General features: G+C 46.6%; 1 protein-coding gene across 1 annotated transcript in view; it reads right to left on the bottom strand.

Moving 5' to 3' along the window:
- The window catches only part of NTSR1 (neurotensin receptor 1), a 47,096-nt gene that overhangs the window by 11,647 nt on the left and 11,515 nt on the right, over positions 1–23,934 (bottom strand). The window contains exon 2 of the mRNA XM_035343550.1: positions 880–1,081. Within this exon, the coding sequence (XP_035199441.1) occupies positions 880–1,081 (202 nt within the window). The remainder of the gene's footprint in view (positions 1–879; positions 1,082–23,934) is intronic.

Genomic DNA, 23,934 nt, shown 5'->3' with positions numbered 1-23,934 from the left:
GTGAAGGTTTGTGAGAAACTCACTTCTGTGTGTGTATCTTCAGGGCAAAACTGATTTTCTGTACCCTGCGGTGAAGCAAAGAACTCCTTTGGAGCAGGAGCTTTTGCCTGGGGAGCGGGGGAAGGAACCCCCAGCAGCGTGGGGCGGCCGAGCGGGATCTGCAGCTGTAAGTGACCGTGGGCAGCACCAGCGGGGCTGCACAGCCTGTGCCTTGTGGCCACTTGGGCTGATTGGTTCAAACCTTGCCCCACAGAATACCTTTGGTTTTAAATCTGCATCAGTTCCCCTGTTACACTCGGAGCCCCAGACCAGCACCAGCTGAAGGGGAAGCGTTCGGGCTGGAGCTGGCCAGCGACAGGAGGAGGAGCAGAAATTGGTATTACCACGTTGTTTCTGTCTCACAGAACACAAAATATTTTTTTCCTTAAAATTGCAATTTTCATTTCTCAACTTCTCCTTCATTGAACACAACAAATTAAACACTACTTAAATCCCTAGCTTGCTTTCTCTATAATGAATTTTTGTATGCTTTAAGGGAAGATTAGGACTCAGAAAAGTGTCTCTGGGAGAAAAGAAAATAAAGGAAAACAGAGGATAAAATTCCCTAGAAGACTCTTGGTGACTAAGCAAGAAATAGATGAAGAAGGAAGAGACCAAGAGAAGAAACAAATACATTTTCCAAAATGTGGGGCTTTTAGATGAGAACTGGACAATTATGGCAAATGTCAAAGCATTTGTCGGCGGCAATTTGGATTAAAAGAAAAAAAGCTACTTTTCATTTAAGGTGTTTCGGATGTAAGCATTTGCCAATTTCAACCTTTTTGCCTTCAAATCAGATTTACATGGACAAGTTCAGTGTCAAAATGTGTTGCTACTTACGCAGCACCCTGACGCCGTGCTTCAGGGCTTGCACGCGGCCAGGCTCCATGGACATGCTGAGCATCGTCTGCTGCCCGCCGATGGTGCACACCTGGTTTTCCTGGGCCGCCTGCTTGAACATGACCAGGAGCTGGTTGGCGATGATGGTGTTGAGCACGGAAATGACGACCATGGGGAACACGAAGGAGATGAAAGTGTTGACCTGTGGGGGAGAGAAGTGGCACGGTCAGGCAGGAGGAATGGTCAGTGAAGCAGATTGTGTTTTATTTCTCATGGCAGCAGAGGAGCAGCCTGCAGTGGAAATCTTTTCCTTCCTCTGACTCTGCTGCCTTTGGTTTTAAAGGCTTATTGAGCACAGGGAAAGCTCAGTCTCCACTGACATACATTCATTCAGATGCGTCAACGCTCATGAAAGTCAAATTCACTCGCACCCAATTACATTTTCTTCCCCTTTTCAGTGTAGTTCATTGCCACGAATGTCATGACCAAAACATGCTGTTATCTTTGTCTTGCAAGTGGTAGGATGCTTCTTAGCTTCCATTGGGCATAGCATGACTTCTAAATAACAGCATGTTATTGCTTTTCTTTTATTTATTTATTTATTATGAGCTCTACTTGGGATCTTTTTAACTTTCAGTTTGTGCTCTGGCTTTCCCTTGTAGATTTAATGACAGCTTTTCGTTATCCAGTAATCAAATTATCCAATAGCCCTTGTGCCTTAAAGGATTAAAATTGATCAGAATAAACAAGTGGAAGTTATAATGGTTTTAGTACAAATTATTTGATTACTACAGTTTTGATAAAATTAAATGGAGGATCGAATTAGCCGTGATTGAATCAAGTGGAAGTCGCTGTTTGTGTCAAATAAAAGCAGGAAGCCTTTGTGAGGGCCTCCTGCACTGCCGAGGAACCTGCTGGAGCTCAGTTTAACAAGCAGCAGCCTGGGGAAAAGGATTTGCTGGGCACGTGCAGGGCTCGTCCTTGCTGTTCAGCGGTTCAGGAGGAGGCTCAGCACATCCCTGAGATGAGTACACGACAGATCAAAAGCCCCTCAAAGCCTCCAAGTTTAAAATTTCAAAAAATTAACAAGAGTTGAACTGCATGCTGCAAATTGCCATGGAAGCAATTCACTAAAAGCAATAAAACAACAATAAAAGGACAAACTACAAAAAGTAATAGAGAACTTTGCCCTCTGGTGGGGTTACAAGGCACACTAACTTCTTCCACCCAGATAAACACATCTCCTGCAGCTCAGTGCTTTAAAATACAGAAGCAACCTTGCATCCTGAGCCAAACCCATGTCCCTCTGCCGACCAAAACCCAGGAAAGCCTCATCTACCAACATCTCAAATGGAGATGTCCCCTCCCCACCACCACACACAGTGCGACCACCGCAGTGTCCAGGCATGTGCTATATACCCAACGTCTTATTCAGATAGATGTTCTCTTTGCTCTGGAGGGATTCAGAAATACCAGAGATGAATGGAAAAATGAAGAATGAACGTAAATCAAACCAAACCAAACCAAAACCCAACAAACAACAGCTCAGAATGCAGCAGAGGATCCCTAAAACAAAGAAATAAGAAGCACGTAATCATGTGCATAGCAGGTGCACTGCAGCCAGAAGCACTTCAGTGTCTTAGTCCGTAAATTTAAGCAAGACGCAGCTCCTCTTTTGGTGAAGACAGGCAGGGTTGCTGCTGCCAAAGTTTTCTTTAGTTAGCTCAATCCCTTTACAGCCTTGTGCTCCAGAGCTCGATGCATTTAGAAGTACCAGCTGGGTTTTGTCTCTAGCAGCCCACATTGTGAGAACATCGTCTCTTGGTTTATGCTTGTAATAATAATAGAGCTTTTCTGTGGACAATTTCCCGAGGAAATTCCTAGATATACCCCACCACGGCAAGCTGTTAATGGTCTCTGTTGTTAAATATATAGCAGATTTCTAAGCTTGCGTTGTCTTCTAAAACATAACACGTCTCACAGCCTCCTGTATACAAAGAAGTTATCTTCTGGAGTTGCTTCAAGACGCTGAGAAAGATCATTAAGTGGTAGGGACCAAGTTCCCAGCTGGCACAAGATGAGAGGCTTTCACTCAGAGTCATCTGCTTGTCAAGGACCCGCTTTATTTACTTAACCTTCACAATTTAACCTCAGCTGTGCTGAGCTGGTGCACACACGGGTGTAGAGACTTTGCTCAGGTTCACCCCAAAAAAGCTACAAAATTATATATTATATATATAATATATATTTTTTTGACTATGAAAAAAGCCCTGTGGTCCCACTGCTGTTTGTGCTGCTTTAGGTGCTGAACGTCCTTCTGGCCTACCATTTGGCAAACGACAAAAGGAAATGCTTCACTCTGTCACCTGAGATTCAGAGTCTATTGGATTTCACTCAATAGCATCGTCCAAGTTAAAAATTAGTTTTGCCTAATATAATTACGCAGAACCTGAAAAGTCTTTTCTGAGTTTTCTGTAAAGTTTTGATCCATCCCCTAATTGTGTTGTGAAGTCTTTCAAGAGCTTGAGAAACTGTCTGGAATAGCATCGACTTTCCTTCCTATGAATTGTTGTGGTAAAAGTGAAAATTTGGCATACATTTTATGAGAGGGTATATTTAAATATTTCTGTCCTGTCCTGGTTTGTACCAAAACTCTCCTAGTCTGGGGATGGGGCTCCATCAGCTCAAATGGAAATTTATGGAAAGGAAGTCACACTTCTGGAGGGGAAAAATGCAGTTAGCAGCCTCTCCTGGTCAGCTCGACACAATCCGGTTTGCGTTGTTAGCTGAGCAGGAGAGCGCAGAATTGGGCAGGATGCGAGTTTGGGGCCTCCCAGACGAACGCGTGGGAGAGGCACAGGGGAAGGGACCAGCGAAATCGAGTGAGACAAAAGAGGAACGCAGTGCTGGCGGTGGTGCCTCTTTCTAAACCTTTTGTACGGAAAACGGCTCCCCTGGCCCTGCGGAGCTCCGTGCTGACGCGCTTTGCTCCTGCCAAGCCGTCCCTGGCGTTCCCCGGCCCCGCCGTTTCCCTGGGTTACCGCTGCGAGCAGCCAGCAGCTCGATCGCCACGGCGGTGGGGAAGATGGACACGTAACTTCGCCTGGTGGCTCCCCAGAGGGCTTACACGAGTCCTGTAGAGCAGAAGTTCTGGGAAGGTTCGTTCGCTTGTGCTGCAGGGTGGCTCCTGGAGGAACACGGTCCCCAGGCCCCTTCGGAAGGAAGTTTTATCCCGATCTCCTGACTTCACCCTTTACATAACCGAAGGGGAAGCATTACATCTGTTACACACGTTTAATGCAGATGCAGATTAAAGATCCAGCTGGTGCTGTGCCTCACCCAAGGTAAAGGGAACCCCAGGTGTGCCTCGCTGGAAGCCACCCGGGTCCGGTTTGTCCCTGGCTCCTGCCTACGTGTGCGTGGCAGCCCCGAGCAGCATCCCTGAGGGGACAACGCGGGGACCAGTTCCACCCCTCAGTGTGTCCTTTCCTATTTCATCATGCCAAAGGAACCTCCTTTTGTAATTTAATGTTAAGGCTTCGTGCACCTAGGATCAGAATCTTTCCCTAAGGGGTCACATCTTCCAATAAACACACTGAGCAATTTGAGGGTTTCAATTAAACTCCTATGACTTTTTCTCTCTAATAAGCACAGCCACAAAATCTCCTTACCGGCAGCCCCGGACTTGAAGCATCTTTTCCCCAGAAGCATCACGAGGGAGCTCAAAGCTGCTATTGCCAGTGAGGAGAAGGCTTTGCGGAGTCGCTTTCTATTTCCTTTATTTCTGTGACATTACTGACATTTACTTTCAAGGTGCATAAAATCAATGGTGAGTTCCCCGAGCAGGACCTACTTATCCCATCTGAGGAAGCCCAAAAGGACGGCTCTGCTCCAGCCCCAGGTCACCTCTGCCGCCAGCAAATCCAGCTGGCTGAGTTGCCGGTGTGCCGGCTCCTGGCTGCTTCCACGGCCCATCAGTGCACGGCTTTGAAGCTGCAAACAGGTATTTGTAGCTGTTTCACTAGGTCTTGGGCTGGTTAAGTGGTGGGAAGTTAAAAATTATGGAGATACGGTAGCAATTGAAACACCTCTTATTGTAATACTGCAAGTGTTACAATAAAATAAAAGACAAGAATTAGAATAGTTCGTATTTCCATTGAAAAAATTATCTGAAAAACTTCCTTATACTGAGGCTATAAAAGGTAAATCTTTTTTGAAATTGCTTCTTGTGTTTCCCAAAGTGGGCCTTTTTTCTAAGTGCACGGTAGCACAAAGCAAACAAAGCAGGGAAAGCTGGCAGCAGGAGGGTGCCCTGCACCAGGGTACCCCATGGAATGGCAGCCAGGGACCCGCCAGCAGGGACCAGACCCAGGAGCAGATGAGGGGGACACCCGACTTTTAGGGGAGCTGTAGCCCCTGGTGATGACAGCTGCTTTGTGGCAGAGAGCAGAGATGGTCCCTCGCTGCCTGGATTTCTCAATGCAGAGACTTTTAACTGGCCCAAAGGCCCCTTGGATCCTGAGGACATGCCTGGAAAATGGCCACGAGACCCCAGAGGAGCTGGAAAGCATCTCAGGAGAAGATTTGTCCTTGCTGGTTTCCTGGAAGTGATGACGGAGGAGGCTGAGGACGCAGGTTGTCGTGCTTTTGAGCAAGTCAATTAAACCACATAGCTGGGTTTTAACAATCTACCACATTCTGGTTCACCTCATTTCCAATGGAAATGAAAAGTAAATTATCCTCCCCCTGGCTGGGGAGGTAGTATTGTTAGCATATGCCAATCAGAAAAGCACATCCTGCTACATCAACATTTGGCTGCCAAAAAGTCCTATTTGACTACACGTCCTCAACAAAATTACCAGTTTTCTCACTCGGTGGCTGGAATTAGCATTTTTTTTTTTTAACGACCCAGTGGATAATTCCTACTGTTAATAAGCACACTGCCACATTCCTGGGTATGCAACTGGTGGCAGACAAAGCAGGGCAGGGGAGCGCACACGCTGCTGGCACGCCGAAAGGAGCTCTTAGCATTGGCACTCGTGTTTGATGTTCACAGGATGTATCTGATGAAATACCCCAAGTTTTTATTTTTATTTTTTTTTTCCTTCAGGAAATAAATTACCATCTAATTAAACCCCATCTTTGCATAGCTTTCCAAACGTTCATGCCAAGCACTTAGCAGTTATCAGCTAAATGCCATTCCTTAGATACAACGGGGCAGGAGAGATCGTATTTGTAAGTGAGGAAAGAGAGCAACAACTGCTTTCGTAGCCAATGCCTGGCACAGGGAGGAATGGGGAAGCTGAAAAACAGCCTAGGAAGGGATTTCTGCTCTTCTGAAAAATGTTGAGGCATTTTAGTAATTTCAGTTTGGCTTGGTTCAGGGCATATTATCCAGTACAAAGTCTTTCCGATCTTCCCTCTTTTGGATCATTCATTCGATACATATCTAAATTAAATCTACAGACTAAAGAGGAAGCCTAAAAGAGTACAGAAGTGAGAGAACAAGGAATTGAAAGATCTTGATTGGGTACCTAACACCCGTGGGGACTTGTACTGTGGTGTGGGGCCCCTTGTCCTTATCTCAGACGAGTGCATCCTGGCATGGAAACACAAATAATGGGTAAAAAGGAGCAAGGCCAGGTGCCAAAGCATGTGTGAAGGTTTGGAGTTCTAAGAAGGAGCTTGAGCAGGAGCTTGATGTTTGCGCGTTTATCTCTTAACTCACAGAGGCGCATTTTATTTCTGGTGCTGCAATAAAGTAGCCGTGGCGGCGTGATGAGACGGATCTGATTGATGCTGCCAAGTAAGGGACAAGGTCCTGTCCCTATGTTGCTATTGTTCTGCGCCCGTTAATATCAATGAGACTGACGGTTAATTAATTGCATGGCAAGGACACGTGAGACTGTTACTGACACATCCATTACTGGCCTTATTCTGTTCACAAAAGGAGACCACTCGAAAGACAGCTCGGAGGGTGAGACAAAAGCCTTGTGGATGAGCTGGGGCTGCTTGCTTCTATAAAGATGGTGTAGGTTTTATACTGGTAGATATTTAAGATCAGAAGAAAATGCCTGTTACTGCAAGGCCAACCGTGGCAGCATGCACTGTTTTTGGGCTGTGCTGTACCTTGATCCACCTAAACTTCATTTTCAGTAGCATTTTGGGCTTGCTCCGAGTAGTGATGTTTTCCTGGTAACATGCCTTCTCTCTTCACATCCAGGGACGTCACAAAAGAATGACCAGCCAGTGTGGATTGGACATTAAGAATAATCAGTGTAACATTTTTAAGCCTGTGTGTGGTCCTGCGCTGATGAAATATAACGGGAATGCAGAGCAGCTAATGATCTTGAGAAGTTAAGTTAATCACACACTCTGCAGGAGTTAATCAGAGACGGAACAGATGGAAATAAATTGCATACTGGCAAAAAAATCCATCATATCTCTATGGCAAAAACATTTCCCCAGCTTTCCCATTCATAAATCTCCCTCCATGGAGAAATCAGTTGTTCATAAAAAACAACATCTGATGCAGAACAACTTAAATGTGTCTCTTGCTTATGATGGGATAGCAAAGATGTCAGAGCACTGAATAATGGTGGCATTCCTGGGCTTGACTGGGTACCAGATGAGATCATTTAACCTCATTTCTATGCATCCTTAGAGTCTTGTGGCCCAAGTTATTTTCAGAGTTATCATAAGTAATAGCAAAAAGGTATGATTCATGTTTGATATAAGGCTTATTATTCCTAATTGTACACAAGGGTAATACCTAAGCATCGAACTCCCTGGGGACCTCAGAGCTCCTCATTACCTTGCTAAATGTCAGAATACTTTCTTCATTATAAATATTCATAAGAGAAAACTTCCTCCTCTGCTGATCTTAAGGACACCGGTCTCAGATCTGAATGGCTCTTCTGATTCTAGATCCCAAAGGTAGAGAAAAGCTGTGAAATTCAGGAAATCCTGGAAATAATGTGCTAGAGAACTGGGCAAATGGGAAAGCTTTAAGGTTTGTCATGGCATGATGCAGAATGCCTTGTCGTACATCATGGATATTCAGCTTCACGTCTCCATAAAACTGAAGGATAAAAGAATGTTTCTTTAGAAAAATGAAAAAGTAAAGCAATTACCAAAACAAACAAACAAACAAAACAAAACAAAACAAAACAAAACAAAAACAAGCAACCAAAAAGCCCACCTCACTGGGGTTACACCTGATGAAGATGATGAAAATAGGTTTGGGGCACTTGTACATCTCACCTCATTCAATCTAGAGATTCCTGCCACTGACTTGGGGGATGTATGGAAGCTGAAATGTTGGGGTTTTGGTCCAGGATGACTCCTGCCTCCCTGTTCCTGGTGATGCAGGGAGGAAGAAGTGGGAGAGCAGCACTGCTGATCCTCCATCATGTCATCCTTAACCTGAAAGATTCAAATCCTGTCTCCTTCGTGTTGGAGTCGATGATCTTAGAGGTCTTTTCCAACCTGAGTGATGCTCTGATTCTATTATTCCTCCTTCAGGAAAACTGCCTTCTTAGTTTCCAGCAATTGGGTACATTGTGCTACAAGGTAAATTAATTAAATTTACTCAGTTTTGCTTGCAAACAAGAATGAAGTCAATTTGTCTGCTGTCAGAATGTTTACTGGCCTCAGCTTTGCTTCTCAGATCTAGTTATCCGTAACACTATTTAGGGCAATATTTTTGGTTGAACAAAAGCTCAGTGAATAATGTTTTCGATTTTCCCTTTGAATGTGCAGGGCTCTGTTACTCCTTCCCCCTCACCCTCCTCACCAGCTTTATTCTACTGAAGGGGAAGTAATAGTTTAGCTTCAGATGACAGGCTGGAAATACGCTTTAAATAATTTACTAGCGCAATTGGATTTCAGTTCTCACTGTCTGCCGGTATTTGGGTTCCTCCTTGCTTCTGCCAAGGGGATATTGCCCAACACCTATCACAAACTATTTCCTTTCCTCCAGCTCTGCTGCTTGTCAGCCCTCTAAATATTTTAATAAATGTTCATGCTCCTGACATCTGTGTAATCCTAACCCTGGTTTTGCAGTTATTTTCTGTCCATCCTCCTGCCTGTCTGCAGTGCACACCCAGCGGGGGCTCCCGTGGGGGACATTCATCCATGGGAAGTGCCTCCATGGCTTGGTGCTTCCCTGATGCGGACACTGATGCTCCCCATTGAGGGTAGCTGATGATATCCTTGTCAAAACCAAGAAAAATATCCTCTTTCCTATGCTTTTAGCCACAACTGCAAGCGCTCAATGCATCCGATGCTCCTATTTCTGCTGCGTGGCGCTTGCTGCCTGGGATGGGTGCAGAAGCAGCCGCTGCAGACTACGCCTGTGTCTCGGTGGTTTATCACCCCGTAAATAAAGCACGGCAGCTGTTCTTGCAAGCCGTGCTTCTCTGATATCTGCTTGTTATTCCACACTTCTTTGGTTCACGCTTGGGATGAATGAGACTATTATACTTGGATATTCTCTCGCAGAGCATGTCAGAAAGAATCAAACCGTGGTGACAGTCAATTATCCCCCAACTTTTCTTCTTCTGTCATTTGGTAATATTGAGTCATTTCAGCCGTGATAATCAAAATGGATTGATTTTGTAGGCTTTTGCCTACGTGTGTATTAAATCACTTAAAGGGACCAGGCCAGCTTGGCAATTTCTAGTAAGGAGTTTGGGGTTTGGGGCGTAAGCAAAAGGCACAAGCTTGGGAGTGCATGTGGGAGGCAAAGATTTCTAGCTGCGAAGATAGGTAAAGAGTTAAATCGAGTGGTGACTTCTTTCTTCCCACACTCTCTTGGCAGTGCCTGGTAGATGGATCGTGGGTCTGCTCTGCTCCCCCGGTGGCTGTGGGAGCTGTGCCAGAGGGGTGCTGGGGTCCCCTCTGCTGCTGGGGGCGAAGCAGAGATCTGGGGGTGCTGGGTGAAACGAGCCAGGTTGCAGGCAAGCACATGTCCTCAGGGAGACTGAGAGTGGAAAGCAAATAATAAATCAGCTCCGACCCCCGCGACAATGCTGAAGATTTGAGGCAGAGCCCGTGCCGTAAAACCTTCAGCCTGATGCATTAGGTGCACGGGCTGTGGGAGGATTCAAAGGAGAGTTAATTTAAAATGAAATGGAAAGAACAAATCATTCTCCTCCTGAAACACATGGGACCTGCTTCGGGTCTTGTACTTTCTGCCGGGTGAGAAGGAGGTAGAGAAGGGCGAGAGATATTATAGGTGCCTGAGAGACAAGTGAGATCATGGCGAAGAGTAGTTTATCTGTTGAATTATGATTCAGGATCAAAATTTCTGCAGCTATTTGTAATATTTCACATATGCTGAAAAGTCACATTTAATATAGCCGGTGAAATAACAGCTTGTCTGCTTAAAATAATTAATAGTTGACAAATGGGTTGAATTTTAAATCCACAAGGAGCTTTGGTTAGCACTAATAAATGTTGATTAAGGTAGCAATTAAAATCTAACAATCTCTCTGGGGGTCTGAACTTTAAAGCTGAAGTTTGGAACATTCCTCAGTTTACTGAGAAAATGCCGCAGTGCTGCCCAAGTTGCATTATTAAGCTGTGGCTGCTCAGATATTTTGTCTTATTTTTTTTTTTCCAGTTTACACAAACTAATTACGGTCGGAAGCAGTGCCCTCAGCCTGGAGCAGAAACCAACACCCGATCCGCATGAAAAGCAGGGGTTTGTGCAGTGGTGGCATTGAGGGGTGAGAGTTTTAGCGTTGCTGTAATGGTAAGACTTTCCTTCGAAGCCTTTCCAGCAGACAGGGGGTTTGCACTGAAGAAATTCAATTATTTCTGAAGGTTTTGGGAGAGGGTGGTCGGGGAAGGAAGCTGGCCAGGAAGCTGGAGGTGCCGAGGTTGAGGAAGGTGCAGGAGGACGAGGTGGGTACTGGGCTAAGCATCACGGTGGCTTTGGCTGTGAAGGGATGAAAGCCGGGGGGCTTTTAGCTGGTGCTTGAGGAATGGCTGTGATTTTGCACAGCGCTTCTGCCAGCAGCTTCATGGTTCTGCCCCATAGGGATGGTGTCCAGACAGAAACCCAGAAAACCCATGCAACTACCGCAGATCCCACTGCCCACCAGCAAGGAACTGCAGAGAAATCAATGACACAGGCTGCAATTCAAATTATTACACCCAGCACAGCACCGGGCTTCCTCTCGACTAAGCTAACACCATTAAGACCCTCTTCAAGTCCCTATTTCCATGGCAGTCCTTCCCAGGAGGCAGTACCTGTCCCTCTTGTTGTCGTCAGGCTTTGAAGTGGGCTGGAGAGATCTCCATCTCCCCTCCACGATGCGCTGCCACCACAGAGATGTAGCTGACCTCTCCAAACCGAGCACGGTCAAGTGACACTGAGTGAGCACGCGGCTCTCCTGAACCTCTGCTGCTCCCAGGGACCCGGCTGTGCATCTCGTAATCAGGGGGATTGGATGAGTTACCAAAAAAAAGACATCGACCAGGTAGTATCTTGAGGGAGACCAAAATTACCTCCTTCTGCTGTACTTCAACAGCAAGACCAAGGCATATCAAGAAGCACATTGCTGTTTGTAGGCTTATTGCACTGATTTATGATCATGGCACCGTCCAAGAAGGGCTCAAGGCTTTTAGGATCTTACTGAACCTGAGGAGATTTCAGTCATTTCTCTGCAGTTTCTATTTTTGAAGGAGGAAAGATAATTTGTATTTCACAGAGCACCTTTTCTGCTGGCCAAATTCTTTTTTTCTTTTTTTTTTTTCCACTCTGGCTGTGGGCACGGCATAAATATAACACACCACCAGATTTGTCTTCCTTTGTCACACTCTAGCTGTGTGTCCTCCATTAATTACATTTCCTCCCCCAGACCAGAAGCTGAATGCCAGCAGGCCAGAAATAGGAGTGCGGTGTGAGCTGGGAGCGGCTCGGTTCCCAGTTCCTGGCGTGCAGGGGGGGACGTTGGCATGTCTGCCTTTGTCGGGCAGCCTTCATCACCAGACGTCTCATTACGTTGTTATGTTACAGTTGATTTTTTTCAGGTCTCTTCCTGCTGACTTTGGGAGCAGCTGAAAAATAAGGTGCCTTTCCTCTCGGCTATGTGCAGGGCTTGCGGAACAAGTGGACCAGCACGGAGTGTGTCCGTGTGCATCGCTGTCACCGTGCTCGAATCCAGGAATCCAGGGGCTGTTCCCAGGGGAAGCGGGGGCCAGGAGGAAGCTTTGTTCTTGCTCTGGGAAGGACTTTTAATAATCTGTTGGTGCTTTCTTAGCCCAGCTTGTGCAGTCTGAGAGTGGCTGTTGGTCTCTGCACAGCTCTGCGTGCTCCTCAGGGCACTTGCAGGGTCCATCCATTTACAGCAAGAGAGGGAGGGAGAGCTGAGGATGTGAAATGCTGCAGGAGGAAGGGGAAGAAATCTGTCCATTGGGTGAGAAAAACCCCATTTGCTCTCATTCAATGTGTATATAAATTTTTTTTTTCCTCTCTCTTTTTTCTTTTCTGTGTTGTAAGGATGAAACACAAACGGCTCAGATAAAGGCAGAAAGGGACAAAAACAAAAGCAGGAACTGGAGATGCTCAGAGCTATTTTTTTTTCAAAGCAGGCTGGAGAACCGAGCACCACCATGCGTTGACATATGAGTGGGCAGTTTCCATGCCTGAAGTTTTGAGCCAGGTCGCTCTCCGTGCAAGGTGGACACAAGGGCTTGGCCCAACTCCTGTGCTGGGCACAAGAGACCATCGGGGAGCAACAGCTTGCCTAGCTCTGCACTGCCAGAGCGGGCCTTCCAAGGAAAAGAGCAGTTGCGAGAGGTCCCCAGCTGGACATGGTCATCTTGGGTGTCCCCACCTACACAGTCCCTCCTTCCACAAGTAGGTGCATTAAATCTGGCTGAGGTGGGTCTACTGTGCTGCAGGGGGTGCACAGGGTGCTGTGGCAACGTCACCCGGGGTCTTGAAGCAGTATTGCAAGGGGAACCATGAGCTCCTGAAGGGAAACTGGGGTGTTTACTCGTGCACAGCCTTCCAGACTACTTAAAAGGGCCTACTTGATATTTTTACAGTAATACTATGCACTCTGCTGCCCTTACTGTAGAATTACAGGTGTCATCCTGAGGAGGGGCCCCATCTTTGGAGAAAAGCCATTTTGCCAGGGCAATGAGACAAGCTGAGGAGCTGCAGGGAGGCCTCAGGTCTCCGAGGATCTCAGAGGATCTGCTGGTTTCAGAGTGCTGCCCTTCCACCTCAGCAAACCATGGGGGTAAATAAGGGAATAGCAGAGGGAGAATGGAACTACCCCATGGCTCAATGGGGAGCAAGGAAGGGGGTAGCAGAGAGAGCAATTGCAAGCCTGTGGCTGGAGAGGAGAGCAGATGTGAGCCATCCTTGCCTGGTGCCAGCGCCTCTGTTGGCTCATTAAAAGCCACCGTGGTGAGGTCAGGTCCCAATGTACCCCTGCATGGTTTCAGAGCTGCAGGTGCCAAATCTAACTGGACAGCCACAAGGCCACTGTAACCCCAAATCTGCACACTGCTTCGGGAAACGATCCCAAGGCAGAACATGCCCAGGTCATGGCCCTCTATGTACACCATAACAAAGACAAGTCCTGTTGCATGTCCGTTTCTCAGAATTGATTTTTTTTTTTTTTTTAAAAAAAAAAAAGTAAAGTGCAACACATGGAACTAAATGCCAGAGGATAAGACTGCAAATGAGACCGACAGGCCAAATGTCAGATGTGTTTCTGGTGTGGCTGCTGAGGAGTCAGTCCTGAACACAGACGTCATGCAACCTCCTCTGCTCTGAGGCTTAATCCAGCCTCCAGATGACTGGCACGAGGAAGATATTTTGCCTGTGAGCTGCTTTCTTTTTTGCTCAAAATTTCTTCGGACCTTACCCCAAAGCAGCTGGCTGTGGCCAGCACTGGAGATGGGCTAAAAGTCCGATGGATGAGGCAAGTGTGAGGTGCTGGGTGAATGGATTCCTTGGATCCCGTACGGGGCTTGGCTGCTTGCAAAGATACACATTGCTATTCCTTGAATTCAGATTCTGATTGCAGGTTAGAAGAATCTCTATTTCCCCATGGCAGTTCAGCCTCCTGCATGGCAATTTGCAGCCTGTTAACAGTGGGGTTGTTTTTAGAATTGCTTCTCTCAAAACCCCAAAGGTCTGCAGAGGAATGGCTAAAAATGCTGACATAGGAGCTGGAGCAGAAACTAGCTCTGACACCCTAACTTCGGCATTGCAAGAAGCAGGAGCAAAATCCCTGCAGACAGGAAAAATCCCTGCAAGCTCTCAGTCCTGTTTACAGGTCTGAGCTTGGCTGCAAAGGCTGGAGGTAGCAGCATCCTCCACTTGCAGAGATGCTGCAGCAGATGTTGCTTACACTGACCTTTGTTATGCATTAACTAAAATCATTTCCTTTTTAAGCATAAGAAATTCATGGCAAAAATCACTACGTTTGTCCCTAAGGCAGGTCTCCCAGACACGAGAGGAGTCAGTCTCAGGTAGAAACTTTTCCTCTCCAAACAGCTGTGGAGGCAGAGTCCTTGCAGAAGAGGAGGTGATTTAGCAAGATGAAATAATCACAGTGTCATGCATGCAACCAGGATTTCCCTGTTAATTACCTAACTGGTTAATTAAGGGGTGATTTTTTTATTAAAATTAATTCTTATCTTTGTAAAGTACATGGCTTATAAAGAGGATAGTACAGAAGTGTTTATCACTGATGCCCTAAGATGCTAATTTCCCTATGTTATGACTTGTAATCAAGATTAATTTTCTCTGACTTATCCTCCAAAGGAAAGACTTTACACCGGTTTTGACATTTAAATTACCTTAAATTTGCAAGTCCAATATTGCCATAAATATTCATAGCCAAGAATTGAGTACTTAGTCCTTAATTTTTTTTAATTCACTTCTCAAAACCAGTTTCAGAAGAAGCACAGGGAGATGGAGGCCGTTTTATTTGGAGCACCTGGCTTTGATACAAAGCAGCAGGCTGACAGCCCATGTTTCTGTTTGGAGCTACCTAACCCCAAGGAAGGAGCCCCCCAGCTAAAGGCTGGCTGTGACACACATGTATATCACATGCATATATGGGATATACATGTACATATGTGTATATACCCATGCCAGGCTGTGCTCGCAGCCCCCAGCTGAAGGCACATACCTGCATACATTTGCCTCAAGAAAGGGCGAATTGGCTTGCTCAGGAAACATTCTCCTCCTTTCCGTGACCGATGACTTTTTGCATCTGGTACCTTGAAATGCAATTAGTTTGTCCAGGCTTTTTTTTTCTCCCTTCAATGGCAAGGTAGGGCTGGAGAAACAGCAGTATCACTATTCACTTCTCAAAAATCTCTCTATTTGCAAAAGGCTAATGAAAAAGAAAAAAAAAAAAAAAACAACAACCACCAAGCTTTACAGTGACCTCTCCTACCCTTAAACCAAGAAATATACTAAAGCAGCTACATCTGAGACGAGCCACTGCCAATCTGCCAATGCTTTAAGTAACTCAAGGCTGACCACGGCAAATACTATTCTTATGGCATGTGAGGATGTCTCTTGGCTCACCGCCACCCCATGGCCTTTAGGTTCCCCTCCTGCTGCCAGGGGCCCATGGCTGACAGCATCTTTACCTTCCTGCGTTAGCATCTTTGCGCCACAGGGACCAAGCTGACTCATTCTTGCTGACCAGTTAGCAGGCGAGTCACACTCACATCGATTTTCTGATGTGTAACTGAGGTGTCTGCTCCTACGTGAAATAGAAGGACCTGCTAGCCAATATTTTTTGTTTGCTTGCGTGCTTCTCAGTTCGTTATTCTAACAACAGGTGTTTTCTCTGCCTCACAATGTTCCTGCCTCACAATGGATTACAGAAGCACTTTGAATATTTTCCTCTTCCAGTCGAAAAGAAATTCTGATGCAGCCCAAAGTTACAACAAGGCTGAATTATTCAGCTGGGATAAGACTGGCCATATAAAATGAGCCCCCAAGTTTTGAGGATGTGAGCAGGGACATAAAAGATCTGGGATGTCAAGTTCAGGCTTGTCTCTGCCAGAAATACTGAAAAGTGTAATTATTTGGTGGGGTGGTGTTCCCCTAAATTCAGTGTCAGGACAATACATTTCAGTCTTTCTAGGTTCACCCCCCATGAAGGACTGGTCATGAGAAGGATGAGCATCAAAACCAGTGAGGATGAAGCTCTACAGCTCTGAAGTGTTTCAAGAGACTCCACTTGAGCTAGAGTGGATAAAGAAGATGCCAGAAATCTTGGGCTCTGTTCTCCCAGACAACTCTCTGCAATGTAGGAAGAGAAGCTCCCGTGTCAGGCTGGTAGAAAAAATATATGACAACAGCCTTAAACCTTTTGATTTCTGAATCAGTAAAAACCGAGAGTCTTTTAAGTGACAAGTTCTCATAAATAATTCCATCTAATGGAAGATACTTCGGTAATTGCGATATTTTAATTTCAGCCCTTTAAGTGCAGAGAATTCTCATTAGCTCTCAGCGCTCAGGTACCGCGATGAATTTTCATGGAGAGAGAGCAGCATACATAGCACTGAAATGGCAGAAGGAAGTCAAATTTATTCAGCATTTTATGGACAAAGACATTATGTGGTTCATTAAGCAAAACCATCCGTTCCCTTCTGGGTATGAGAAAGTTTTTATTATTCTTTTTTTTTCAGGTTAATAAACTGAGGCAGAAAATAACTAGATCTGATCTAAACCTCTTCTTTGCAAGCATTTTCACAATGCCTTCCTCTGTTTTCTAGCAATAAAGCCTTAAAGTGACCTGGAAAGTCTGACTTTCCATACCTCAATCTAACTCCTGCGTAATATTGCTTTGACTAAAGGCAATAAAAAGATCCACGAGGGAGCTGAAATGCCAGGCTGGCAGGCGGAATACATGGATATTATAAATGAATAAAGCAATATGTAGACTTCAGGAAAAGAGGTGTGCCATTGCACCAATACAGAGGGAATTTGGCCTGCAAGCAAAGCCTGTAGTTGTTTAAATGAATTTGCAGTACCTTGGAAAAGCAACTCTTCTAATTGCCGTATGTTGCTCACTCTGAAACCAAGCCATGGAAATTAAAACAACTGTGTCCTTAAAGGAAAAAAAAAAAAGAGTGAGAGAGAGAGAAAAGGTGAAGCAGGGGTGCTGGAGCAGGGGGAGCAAGGATGAAGGCGAGTGCTTGTTCCACCCTGACCCCTGATCTCGTGAAGCCGTGGCTCAGCATCTCAGCTAAGCGGGGCTCAGCAAGGGACACTGTGGGCAAAGCAACACGAGTGGCAGCACATTTCCCTTCTGAGTCTTTCTTGCCTTCTATGTATCTTCAAAACCAGGTGTAAGCAAGGACGTAAATGCTGCTTCCTTCATGTCTGATGCACTTCCAATGAGCAGGCAAAGGTAAAGCTCTGCAGGTAAAGCCGGTGGCAATGGGAGCCACTGATGTGAGTCATTCCCTCCGTTCAGCCTGTATTGAATTACCAGCTCCGAGAGACATCGCTTGGTTTTAAGATAGAAATTAAACGTTTGTGAGACCCAACTCCCTGCTGGGCTGCTGTTTACAATCAACATATTTGTTGGTATAGGAACTTTATCTCCAGCTCCAACTGCACTATCACCCTCCTTTGATGGCACACAGCCTATTACTGAAAATAGCTCTTACTTACCTACAGATCTTACTCATTTTACCTTCCTGCATGGCTTAATTTGGAAAAGCACAGCCACAAGGACAGGGTTATGCAGCTCTGACCACTTTACCGGGTTCACAGCTTCTGTGAGGGAGCTGGGAGCTGTAGGTCGCTCCTCGCTCAGCCCTGACCCTTGCCAGCACATCCAGGTCTCTCTGCAGGTGCAGCTGCCACAGGCAGCCAGCCCTGCAATGGCTCTTTCAGTTTAATTTTGAAACCACCTCTGACCTTTCCTCCTTTTGCATGAAGAAATGCCTTTTTGCTCGAACACGTGCATGTAATACCAGGGACGGCTTTAATTCTGGAGGCTGAGTTCAAACCCGACGGAGCGCACCGAGACGTCGCACAGGCGGGGACCTGTCTGGTGCTCGTCCAGAAGGCACGCAGAGGTTCTGCTCTGCTGCTCAGCCCTTGGAAAGCAGGAATCGTGCAGATGAAAAAGGGGATTTGTCTGATGGTTAATGATACGGTCAGGGTTCTTGCACAACCTCTGAGCAAAAATAAAGAGCCCGAACCAAACGTAAAGAGGGAAAGGCACCAGCCAGTTGAGTGCTATTTGGATTATTGTATTTAGAGCCTATTAGAGAGCTTATTAAATACTCTTCCTGCAGGATCTCTCTGGTATAAACCTGGCACAGACGAGGGAAAGCATTTGATCTTTAGCAGGGAAGGAACATGAGAAGGCTAAAAAAAGGGTATGCTAGAAAAAAAATACTTTAAACAAAATGAATCAAGAGACAATGCCAAGAAGGTGCGCCTAACTTTTAGGGCAAAATTTATGTTTTTGTTTACTTATTTATTATGCATTAATTGAAATGCTTAAAAGAAGTGGAACCGGGCTCAGTGTTTGATGAAGCCAAGGCAGACATGCTTTGACTCAGTGCAGTGAGACACCGAGAGCTGTATGAAAAGTACAACCGGGATGATCTGCTTGTATAATTTAAAAGCTTTGTGCATTTAAGGCTGTATTGCGTGCTGTCATAAGGCAAAGGGAAGCTGAAAAAAGGACTGAGCAAATTGGAGGTGCACACATTACAAAAACACCCAAAAAATGTCTTTTGAGGAGATGCAAAAAACTGACAGCCCTTAATTGCCAGGATTAAGTGAAAGGGCAAACCTTGTGCCCCTTGAAGCCTGCCGTACCAGTGTTAGCCGCTGTGGGTAGCTGCTCTGTGCACCCTTGCTGCAAAAGCTGTGGCTTTTTGCCCTCTCCCATGGAAGACAGCTGCTGAAAAGGGCTGCAGCACGTGGGGAGCCTCCAGCAGGACACGCAGGGCGAAGGCTGATGCCAAGGGATGGGGAGTCCCAAGCCGAAGGTGCACGGTTCTGCCCTTGCTCGAGGATCAGGAGTTACAGGCCGCTCACCTTCTCCGGAGACTGGTGAATTTGATGAACAGCGAGTTTTTGGAAGGAGACCAAAAGCTGCTTGAGGATTCAGGTAAAATTCAATGTCTTGACAAGAAAAAAAGGGGGGAAATGTTGAACTCTTGCAGTGTTTTGAGACAATGTTAACACATTTCATTTCAGCGTATTAAGTGAAAAAAACACGCTGAACTTCTGCTTTATTTCAGAACTGTCCTAAGCTAAATAAAAAAAAGAAGGAAGGGTTGTAAGCCAAATAGGAAGAAAAGTATTTCACCTCAGCTCAGACTAAATGCTTTATTCACAAACAAAGTGCTGTAGGTCAACCCCAAACTAATTGCTTTTTTTCTTTCATCTCTGCTAAATTTCTGAAGTCTTTCTTCTTTGTTTGATCCAAACACGTTATTTTTTTTTCCTTTTATCATGAATTATTTCACTCCAAAGCCACAAAACCCATTGTTCTCCTGAGTGAAGGAGGAACATTTCCAGTGGAGACAGAGGAAGAAGGAGAATTAGTGGCAGGAGTGCTGCTCCTGCCATGGGCAGCTGCATCTCAGCAGTCTCTGAGTCTGGTTTTCACAGAATCACAGAATTTCTAGGTTGGAAGAGACCTCAAGATCATCAAGTCCAACCTCTGACCTAACACTAACAGTCCCCACTAAACCATATCCCTAAGCTCTACATCTAAACGTCTTTTAAAGACCTCCAGGGATGGTGACTCCACCACTTCCCTGGGCAGCCTGTTCCAGTGTGTAACAACCCTTTCGGTAAAGAAGTTCTTCCTAAGATCCAACCTAAAACTCCCCTGGCGCAACTTAAACCCATTCCCCCTCATCCTGTCACCAGGCACGTGGGAGAACAGACCAACCCCCACCTCGCTACAGCCTCCCTTCAGGTACCTGTAGAGAGCGATAAGGTCACCCCTGAGCCTCCTCTTCTCCAGGCTGAACAAGCCCAGCTCCCTCAGCCGCTCCTCGTAAGCCTTGTTCTCCAGGCCCCTCACCAGCTTCGTAGCCCTTCTCTGGACTCACTCGAGCACCTCCATGTCCTTCTTGTAGCCAGGGGCCCAAAACTGAACACAGTACTCGAGGTGCGGCCTCACCAGAGCCGAGTACAGGGGGACGATCACCTCCCTGGCCCTGCTGGCCACACTGTTTCTTATACAGGCCAGGATGCTGTTGGCCTTCTTGGCCACCTGAGCACATTGCTGGCTCATATTCAGGTGACTATCAACCATTCAGGTGACTATCAACCATAGTTTTCCTGTGACAAGGAGTAAAAATGGCTAAGAGCATGGGAGGATCGACTTCTGCTGCCACAGCAGCCTGGAGACAACACGCCAACATCTGGGGAAAGCCAGCACCGAGCTGTGACACCCCTCGGTGCACCCCAGGGCGGTTTCTGTGTCCTGCAGCAATGCTGTGCGGGGCCGTTTCATTAGAATTAGGCAGAGACATCTCCACAAGCACATCTCTGCCAGTGACAGCTGACTCCTCGGTAATGACACCTTTAGAGACAATTGTGACAGACAATTGTTTAACGAGAACTGGCATTTTTCGTAAAAAAATTATTCTATCGATGAAGCATGAGGGGATTTTAGCCTCGAATCTCCGTTGTTTCAGCCAAGCCCATCTTGGTGGTTGACAGCCTTAACTGCATTGCCCTGACCAGCTGGCTCTGGACTGTTCATACAGCAAGCACTGTTTGATGTATCATCAAAATCTAAGCAACAAAATCAAGCTGGCATCCTCATGAGCACCAATGCAGGCAGAAAACCCACCGCCAGGCTTCAGGACTTCCCTGGGCATTGCAGGTTGGTGCTGCAGGTCTTCATGGCCCTCGTGACATGACACTGAGAGGCATCCGCCTGCTCCTTCTCTGCAGGGAACATCAAACATCTTCATTTTCCAGGTATCATCTGGGCTGAGATTAGTTCTTTCTTGACATGGGCATTTTCCAGCTAACAGATTAAGTTTCTCCTACTGGGTACAAAGTATGGGACATCATCGTGCAAGATTTAATTCATTGCTTGACGTTTGCTGTGCACTCAGGCTCTGTTACTCCTTCAAGGAAGGGCTCAGAAGAGATGGAAAGGAAGCAAACTGGGAACTTCTGGGGCTGGCGAGATGCTGCCCTCCTGCCAGCCCACGTCCCAGGGTGGAAGGAGGAGCTAGAGCCAAAGCAGCAGAAAATCGGTGAAAGTGAGCACTGCATTAACAACCCAAGGCTTGTACAGCCTCTGGGAATTGCTGCAGCCAATCCAGCAGTCTTCATGCTTTGAAAAGTAATTTCCTCTCCCTCCTTTTTGGCCAGAACAGTGTCTGCTGTTTGTTGGTTTAGACAGTGAAAGAGTGGAATATTTTGGAAAGAATGAAAAAAGTAATAATCCGCGAACATTTCCAGTTCCTTCAGATCTTCCTTAATACACTTTCAAATTTTATTAAGAAGGCAAAGTTGTTGACAGTAAAATTATTTGCCTGTGCTGGGAGTGGTAAGGCAGATTGTTAGACACGGAGAGAAGGGAGCTGGCTGCGCTCATAAATAAGTCAATGTGTTACTCCTGCTAGACTGGAAGCGGGATGACAGCTCCTCCACACGCTGATGCTCCACTTCTCTGCGACCTTCGCTAAACTGACGTTTCCTAAAAATACCCCGCAAAGGCACACGTGAAGCTTCAGGGCTACGGACACACCTGGAGCAGGGGAGACTTTAAATGGGCAGGGTCCAGCTCCCAGCCTCCAAACCCAGCCACGTTGCCTGTTGCACCTCCACCTCCATTTCACGTGCCCAGCTCTCGGCCGTGGCTTTGCCTCCATGCAGCTGGGGATGAAGGTTCCCCTCTTCCTCAAAATGCTGCTCACTTGCAGCCAGCAACTGCCCCAGTGCCAGCCGGGGCACGTCACCGTCCCTCCACGAGACCCAAGAGAGAAAGCAAATCGAGTGTCACTGATACCCAGGCTTTTCCCCCTTTATCTGCAATTCGACGCCAGTGAGCCATAAGGAAAGAAAGCAGGAGTGTGATGGTGATTCACGCTCATCTTTACCTCTGCAGACAACGTTACCAAACAGCCGCTCTTTCTGTCCCTATCTCTGTATTCAGCATGCAAACGAGTGACACAATAACATTTTAATTGGATGGACATGGAAAAGCTAGAGGACAACAGTACTGTTGCAGCAGCCTGAAGTTCCTGAGCCATGTGTCATTGCTTGGGTAGGTAACACCCGAAAGGGCGAGCCCAACAGCGGAGCTGCCACGAGCAGCTCCTTTGGGAAAGGACTTTCCTGGCAGCACAGCAAGGACAGCCTTCGGGGCAGGGACCCACGCTCCTGCCCTTCCTGCACCATACCTGTCCTGCGTTAAAAATAATAATAATAAAAAATCCTACAGCTCCAATTAGGAGGTGCTTTAATTAAAGAGAGGTAATGAAGGACTGCCCTGCTCAGCTCTGATGCTGACTTGTACCTGAAATCACCACAAGGTGAGCAGTGAGGTGTCTCCCGTGTGGTGCAGGGATCAGATCCTTGCAGATGGTTCCCCAAGGGTCACTGCAGCTGCAAGCCCAAATTTTGGAGAGGCGCAGCCCGGACCGCACGGTGCATCGAGGCTTTTGGGATGAGGCCAGCACAGGATGTGTCACCGTGAATCATCTGGTTTCAACGCGCAGAACCGTTCCCTGAATCGTGGCGAAAAGCACAAATGTTCTGCGCTGAAAAAGGAAATTCACTGCCTCCTTTTTGAGCCAAAAATAGGGAGAAAGGTTGTGTAATTCATCTACTTTGAATAATAAGCATTTCAAAGTTATCTAAACAGCATTAATAACGGGGAAATCTCTGTTTATTTTATCAGTGCATTTGATACTGGTGCTCCAGGCAAACTGTCTCCTTTACCTTCAAGCCCAGAACTGCACCCAGCAGCTGGCAGAGGCTGGGCAGCAGCCCCGTGCCACCCAAAAACCAGCCCACTTCCCTTGAATGCTGTCTTGTAAGCAGGAGGAAAAGCTGGAAGAATTTTGTGGGTGAGTCCTGAAACAAACTGTTTTTTTAGGGGTGACCAACGCACATTTCATCCCCGAGCCGCCTCCTTTTCCATCCCGAGCAGCTCTGCAGGAGCCACGTTCCTGACAAGCTGCAGCTAGAATCGTCAACGGCAACGCCAATGCTAATGACAAAGCCACGCTTATTTTCAGCTGAATTTCTTGTCTCCCTGGATAATAACTCTGCTTTCTTCAGCAGTCTTTGCAATTCATTCTTTGTGACAGGACACAAAAGGCCTGTTTGCTAGATCCCTTATCTCCAACAAAACTTTACCGGAATATCAAATGAAGGTGTGAAATCTCCATCAAAACAACCGCTGTGCCAGGCTGGCAAGTCACAACTCATGGCTCGGTGTTTGCTGATGACAATTTTCAGGCAGCTCTCTCCCAGGAAGGGCAGGTGCAATAGCTGGCCAGAGGCTGTGCATCCCTGCACCCCGTAGAGCTCACAGCAGGGCTTAAACAGCCCCTAGGTGACACCAGGGAGGGAAATTTGTAGGATGGGAACAGAGAAACATAGCTTACCCTGAACGTCAAGGTATTCCTTTGGTGCAAGGCATGGGGCTGTGGATCAGCCTCCCAGAGGGGAAAGAAAATCCAGTGCTGAAGAGGAATTAGTGCCCAGCAAATCTGCGGCTGGGCTTCGGGGTTGTATCAGTGGTACCCGCAGGGCGTGAGTCAAAATAATCTCTACAGCTGGATCGATAGACGTGTCTTTAAAAGCAAGCTGCTCTCTGCTGCCATGAGGACTGCTCAGCGGTGTCATCCTGCAGGGAAAGTCAAGGACTGACCTCTGCCAGGCACTGCCACCGGCCCCAGAGCCACCAGTCCCAGCCCCGTAAAACCGGGAAATGGGAAAAGCCCCATAAATAACTCCAACTGGCCCCTTCTCATGGGATTAGTGAAAAATCACCCTGCAGAGTGTTTTGGCTGGATTTGAAGGCATGGCTGTGATTTTTGGCA

Source organism: Oxyura jamaicensis, chromosome 20, assembly GCF_011077185.1.
Source record: "Oxyura jamaicensis isolate SHBP4307 breed ruddy duck chromosome 20, BPBGC_Ojam_1.0, whole genome shotgun sequence".
Taxonomy (NCBI): domain Eukaryota; kingdom Metazoa; phylum Chordata; class Aves; order Anseriformes; family Anatidae; genus Oxyura; species Oxyura jamaicensis.
Note: the sequence above shows the minus strand (reverse complement) of the source record. Positions and strands in the feature narration are given on the sequence as shown.